Raw genomic sequence first — 7,713 nt, forward strand, 5'->3', positions numbered from 1 at the left:
CCGGGCATCGCTATTGTAGGTAGGTATACCGGGCATCGCTATTGTAGGTAGGTGTGCCGGGCATCGCTATTGCAGGTAGGTATAACGGGCATCGCTATTGTAGGTAGGTATACCGGGCATCGCTATTGTAGGTAGATATACCGGGCATCGCTATTGTAGGTAGATATACCGGGCATCGCTATTGTAGGTAGATATACCGGGCATCGCTATTGTAGGTAGGTATACCGGGCATCGCTATTGTAGGTAGATATACCGGGCATCGCTATTGTAGGTAGATATACCGGGCATCGCTATTGTAGGTAGGTATACCGGGCATCGCTATAGTAGGTAGGTGTACCGGGCATCGCTATTGTAGGTAGATATACCGGGTATCGCTTTTGTAGGAAGGTATACCGGGCATCGCTATTGTAGGTAAGTATACCGGGCATCGCTATTGTAGGTAGATATACCGGGCATCGCTATTGTAGGTAGGTTTACATGGTATCGCTATTGTAGGTAGATATACCGGGCATCGCTATTGTAGGTAGGTTTACATGGTATCGCTATTGTAGGTAGGTATACCGGGCATCGCTATAACTTTCTATTTTATAATATCTTAATTAATATACCAGACATCGCTATAACGGTCTATTTTGTAATATCCTTATTAATATACCAGACATCACTATAACGGTCTATTTTGTAATATCTTAATAATATACACGATATCGCAATTTACACTATTTTGATTAAACAGTCTGAAGACGTCCATTTATTTATAGAGACACACATCTCTGTATAAGATTTATTTTATACATACTGGAAACACATGTCTACTGTTCGAGGTCTGCTGTAGAATTTGATAGCAAGGGAGACTACTCCTGTATCTCGTAGGTGATCATATATTTACATGGGAAGTTACTTATATATCTAGACTCATCTTTCTCGGTAAGCAAATACCTTTAACTATGCAACAGGAAAAATGTATGTTGGTAAATCATAACATTTTTAGAAATTGTTTTCATATTAATTCCCGTTTAAATGTCAACCATTTTACAGACAATTAATTTCCTTAAAAAATGCAACGAATTTCATTGCAATACACAAAAGTAAGAGACCTCTCAAAACAGGAAGCTGAAATCTGTCGTCGAAATTCGTAGAGAAATGAGGACCGAAATATGTGAATGTTTGTCGGAGAAGCAGTTTTGTCTAACCTCCACTGGGTGAACACTGTAACTAAAATCAGCGGATATTATAATTGTGTCCTTTGGAATTAGGAAACTCCTTTAAGATATAGAAGGAAACCACTACATACCATTAAACCAGAAACTAGAACACAATACAAATGTACTATGTAGGACCAAGCGACGCACACTATATAATATGAACAATACAAATCTACTCTGTAGGACCAAGAGACGCACACTATATAATATGAATAATACAAATACACTTTGTAGGACCAAGAGACGCCCTCTATATAATATGAACAATACAAATACACTTTGTAGAACCAAGAGACGCACACTATATAATATGACCAATACAAATACACTTTGTAGGACCAAGAGACGCACTCTATATAATATGAACAATACAAATACACTTTGTAGGACCAAGAGACGCCCTCTATATAATATGAACAATACAAATATATAATGTAGGACCAAGAGACGCACTCTATATAATATGAACAATACAAATATATAATGTAGGACCAAGAGACGCACTCTATATAATATGAACAATACAAATACACTTTGTAGGACCAAGAGACCCACTCTATATAATATGAACAATACAAATACACTTTGTAGGACCAAGAGACGCACACTATATAATATGAACAATACAAATATATTATGTAGGTCCAAGAGACGCACACTATATAATTATATGAACAAAACAAATATATTATGTAGGACCAAGAGACGCACTCTATATAATATGAACAATACAAATATATTATGTAGGACCAAGAGACGCACTCAATATAATTATATGAACACTATAAACGTATAATGGTACCCTGTTGAATCCAGACACATAAAGCCATATTATACATATAGTATTGCTCTATGGAACCACAGTTATTTTATAATATAATATTACTCTTTTGGACCAATAAAAAGTAATATTGTCCAGTACTTTCTATTCACTACATAAAGTTCATGCAGTCTCCTGTTCAGATGAAGCTACAGCGAAATAAGTGGGTTATTTGTGTGCATCTTTGCCACATACTTTATGGTATTTACATAATACACAATTGATAGTATTTGTTTTGGAAGTCTTACCAAATAGCAGTAATTGCGCTGAGTAACCCATTCAGAATGGCGCTCTGCCTTGTGGTCTAGTGTGATGTCATTAGAATTTTGCTTCAAATATTACGCTACTGATTCCCGCACTATGATTTCATCGTGTTCTTTTCTAAAATGCAATTATAAGAAAATTTAATGGTTTTCCTGTTGAATATGATATATATATATATTTCGCTCGTGTGGCAAAATAAACCAATAATTTCACGAGTAATCGCAATTATGAAAACTATCGATATTCTGCCATACTCGTGAAATTAAATATCATCTGTATAGAATAGAATAGAAACCAAAAGCGTATATCATTGTGCTTTGTAAATACCATAGACTATGTATGTATATATACGTACATCATGGGAACCAGAGATATATGCTATTTTATCAAGTACAACTTTTCTACCGAAAGTACAAAAATACGTGGTTCTCTCCTAGGGTTACGTGGACGAGCATTGGTAACTGACACTCAGACTACGACAGGTAGGAATAAACAGCTTCATGTTACCTACATTGGCTGGCAGTTACAGAAGCTGTGTAATTAGCAGGGGAACTGATCAATCAAACAGGGTGTGGTACAGTGTTATAACCACCAGTAGGCAAGGTGATTTATATTCAGAAATTTGAGAATTTCGTCAGTACCACGTCTATCAGTATTGAAATGTGAATACCAGACTGAGCTATATTTCCAACACACAGAGGGGTGTAGGATGAGTCAGGGGGTATATCTTTCATGCACAGAGTCTGACCTCGATACTAGAACAGTCTATTCTTATCAAGAGGGATGGTTCCCACGTTGCACATTCCTCCTTAATGATTACATTTCTCACTAGTAATTGCTTTTAACATTTAATAAATAGTCTACATGCTAGTTACCTACCCTATCTGACTGACACTAAGTAACAAGCCTGGATATTAAATGTAATTATCTAATATTCATAGCCTGACCATCCCCGCATCACAATCAGCACTGACCGTTAACGGTGATAGTAGTTCGGCAATTTTGCATTGACGGGAAACCAGATTTAGGCGATATGGGTTGTATAGGTAAAGTTTAATATTGTACATTTCTTAAGTTTACTTTATAGTCCAAGTAGTTAACATCATTGCTGAAGTGTTAGTTAATAATGGCTAATTGTGTTGTACCTTCATTTCAGGAGCTAAAGCTAAAAAGGAGAGTACAGATGCCGCGCCCAGTCTCAAGGATGCCAAAGTGATATTTGTTGTCGGTAAGTAAACAAATGCGTCTGCTGCGGCGGCTGAGGCCACGCTTCATTTAATTCACAACGCGCGTACATAGTTGACATTATCCTCATACGTTGTATTTAAGTAGATTTAAGGTACATACTTGTACATGACTGGTTTATTTTTTATTTCAAATATGCGAACGTATACTGTGAGGCTGACGATTTAAACCTGGTAAAAGTTCTAGCCAATTGAATCGTCTTTTTTGTTTGCTTTGCCGACTTTCTAATCAACTTTACAATACACACTGCCATTATTAAAACCTATTTCCGTAATGTGAATGGAATGCTACCACATGATTGTCAATTAATGCTAGACGAGAGTCAAAAGATATTAGATGAAATTAAGTTGTCAAATGTTTTGCTCCACTATATGTTCTGATATACTCAATATGTCATTACTGAACGTTGGACTATCGCATAGGTCGGGGATTTAATGATAGTAAATACTTCTTATTATTGGAAACAATGTAGTAAATACTATTTATTGGAAACAAGGTAGTAAATACTTCTAATTATTGAAAACAAGTAAGGCCACGTTTGAAACATTCAGTGTATGTGTGCATGTATTTATTTCCTATTTGGATAAGAAGAAGCTGACTGTTGACAGTTATGATATTTGTAATCACTTAGCGTATTATTAGTGGAATGTGTATCACCAGCTGTTATACTACAGAGTACGTCCCCGAATAGCCCCAAGATATTATTGCTGGGGAAGAGTTGCCGGGACGTAGGTACTGACCTGATATATAGACTGCTATTTCATTAGTTTATGATTTACTGTGCGGGGTTAGCAGGTTCTTAGACAATTAAATAAACATAGGCTTTGTGTTAATCAAGTTTTGATAGCTTTCGGCCATAAAGTGTAAGCCAGGTGCATTGTATAGCACAGTAGTACAAGGAGATGGAACAAACATTCACCGACAGCTGTTTATACAGTGGCAAAGTTCTGCATCTGTGCAGTCTCATTCCTTTGTATTGCTGCACAGTCTCACAGTTAAATTCCTCTCTCGAAGACTGGTTATCAAGCTGTACACATTCAGCAGTGATTGGCACAATCATGTATGGCCAATATAGCAGACACCGGGCTGCAGGGATGTCACATTAACGAATAAACATATGGCAAACATTCCCCACCCCGACTAGTATATAGTGAATGAAGATAAATGGAATTAAAATGTTGCGCTTCTTACCTTGATAACAGATGTACGCAGAGCTCCGACTGGGATGTGTCCTGATGTAATCTCCATTTGACAAAAGTGTATCCTGGAGAGGGACATATTTTGAGATTAGATTTGAGAAAAAAACGCTGCAGTGTTAAATGATTCTTTTCTAACTCTCTCAGTAGATTGATACGTAAACATAATATCATTGCAACGCATCCTTTTAGGTCGAAATCGTCTGTAATTATGTTCTTCCTTTGAATGAAGCGAGACGTTTGATCAGACCCAGTTCTTTTCTCAAATATAATGTGGTAAGGGTCGCACCTTTAAAACCTAAGATGATATTTTGACGTAAAGTAAACCTGCATTACCCCCAGGAAGTGTGAAGTGCATTATAGTGAAGTCATTATAAACTTATCTTATAAATAAGTGCGAATTTCATGCAAGTTATTAACAACAACTGTTAAACCAAAAAAGATATCCTAATGAAACTTGCATCATATGATGTTGAATGTAATGTTTGGTGTGAATTATATTGATTCTAATATTTCGTGTAAATGATATTTAGCTGATAATATTGTGTTTAGTGTTGATGGTATTGATTGTGCATTCGGTGTTAATAACATTGGGTCCTTGCTAAGTGTTGATATTCATGAGTGGGGTCTTTGGTGTGAATTGTATTAGTTTGAAGTACGGTTTTAACAATACTGATACTGTTTTGTTGTAAAACATATTTTGACTCTCATTCGGTATGAGCCATATTGGTATCGTTGATTCTTTATGATATTGGGACTTAAGCTTGTTGTTAGGTATACTGAGGCTGTTGATTGTGACTGATGTGTTGTATTTCTAACACAGGTGGACCGGGTAGTGGTAAAGGAACACAGTGTGCTAAGATAGTTGAGAAGTATGGATTCTGTCATCTCTCATCGGGGGATCTCCTCCGGGAAGAGGTCTCCTCAGGCTCCGACCGTGGCAAACGGCTCAACGAAATTATGGAGAAAGGAGAGCTAGTGACTCTGGTGAGTATACAATACCAGCACTAGTCCTATCGTTATTGGTGTACACTGACTCTGGTGAGTATACAATACCAGCACTAGTCCTATCGTTATTGGTGTACACTGACTCTGGTGAGTATACAATACCAGCACTAGTCCTATCGTTATTGGTGTACACTGACTCTGGTGAGTATACAATACCAGCACTAGTCCTATCGTTATTGGTGTACACTGACTCTGGTGAGTATACAATACCAGCACTAGTCCTATCGTTATTGGTGTACACTGACTCTGGTGAGTATACAATACCAGCACTAGTCCTATCGTTATTGGTGTACACTGACTCTGGTGAGTATACAATACCAGCACTAGTCCTATCGTTATTGGTGTACACTGACTCTGGTGAGTATACAATACCAGCACTAGTCCTATCGTTATTGGTGTACACTGACTCTGGTGAGTATACAATACCAGCACTAGTCCTATCGTTATTGGTGTACACTGACTCTGGTGAGTATACAATACCAGCACTAGTCCTATCGTTATTGGTGTACACTGACTCTGGTGAGTATACAATACCAGCACTAGTCCTATCGTTATTGGTGTACACTGACTCTGGTGAGTATACAATACCAGCACTAGTCCTATCGTTATTGGTGTACACTGACTCTGGTGAGTATACAATACCAGCACTAGTCCTATCGTTATTGGTGTACACTGACTCTGGTGAGTATACAATACCAGCACTAGTCCTATCGTTATTGGTGTACACTGACTCTGGTGAGTATACAATACCAGCACTAGTCCTATCGTTATTGGTGTACACTGACTCTGGTGAGTATACAATACCAGCACTAGTCCTATCGTTATTGGTGTACACTGACTCTGGTGAGTATACAATACCAGCACTAGTCCTATCGTTATTGGTGTACACTGACTCTGGTGAGTATACAATACCAGCACTAGTCCTATCGTTATTGGTGTACACTGACTCTGGTGAGTATACAATACCAGCACTAGTCCTATCGTTATTGGTGTACACTGACTCTGGTGAGTATACAATACCAGCACTAGTCCTATCGTTATTGGTGTACACTGACTCTGGTGAGTATACAATACCAGCACTAGTCCTATCGTTATTGGTGTACACTGACTCTGGTGAGTATACAATACCAGCACTAGTCCTATCGTTATTGGTGTACACTGACTCTGGTGAGTATACAATACCAGCACTAGTCCTATCGTTATTGGTGTACACTGACTCTGGTGAGTATACAATACCAGCACTAGTCCTATCGTTATTGGTGTACACTGACTCTGGTGAGTATACAATACCAGCACTAGTCCTATCGTTATTGGTGTACACTGACTCTGGTGAGTATACAATACCAGCACTAGTCCTATCGTTATTGGTGTACACTGACTCTGGTGAGTATACAATACCAGCACTAGTCCTATCGTTATTGGTGTACACTGACTCTGGTGAGTATACAATACCAGCACTAGTCCTATCGTTATTGGTGTACACTGACTCTGGTGAGTATACAATACCAGCACTAGTCCTATCGTTATTGGTGTACACTGACTCTGGTGAGTATACAATACCAGCACTAGTCCTATCGTTATTGGTGTACACTGACTCTGGTGAGTATACAATACCAGCACTAGTCCTATCGTTATTGGTGTACACTGACTCTGGTGAGTATACAATACCAGCACTAGTCCTATCGTTATTGGTGTACACTGACTCTGGTGAGTATACAATACCAGCACTAGTCCTATCGTTATTGGTGTACACTGACTCTGGTGAGTATACAATACCAGCACTAGTCCTATCGTTATTGGTGTACACTGACTCTGGTGAGTATACAATACCAGCACTAGTCCTATCGTTATTGGTGTACACTGACTCTGGTGAGTATACAATGACAGTACTAGTCCTATCGTTATTGGTGTACAATACCAGCACTAGTCATATCGTTATTGGTGTACACTGACTTTGGTTAATATACAATACCCG

At 38.2% G+C, this 7,713-nt stretch overlaps 1 protein-coding gene across 4 annotated transcripts in view; it reads left to right on the top strand.

The window, feature by feature from the left end:
* LOC110451142 (adenylate kinase isoenzyme 5-like) overlaps positions 1-7,713 on the top strand; it is a 97,022-nt gene that overhangs the window by 79,335 nt on the left and 9,974 nt on the right. For all 4 annotated transcript variants that reach the window (XM_021499001.1, XM_021499002.1, XM_021499004.1 and 1 more), the window contains 2 exons: positions 3,446-3,517; positions 5,554-5,717. In XM_021499001.1, the coding sequence (XP_021354676.1) occupies positions 3,446-3,517; positions 5,554-5,717 (236 nt within the window). The remainder of the gene's footprint in view (positions 1-3,445; positions 3,518-5,553; positions 5,718-7,713) is intronic.

Source organism: Mizuhopecten yessoensis, unplaced genomic scaffold (genome assembly GCF_002113885.1).
Source record: "Mizuhopecten yessoensis strain PY_sf001 unplaced genomic scaffold, ASM211388v2 scaffold5809, whole genome shotgun sequence".
NCBI classification, from domain to species: Eukaryota; Metazoa; Mollusca; class Bivalvia; order Pectinida; family Pectinidae; genus Mizuhopecten; species Mizuhopecten yessoensis.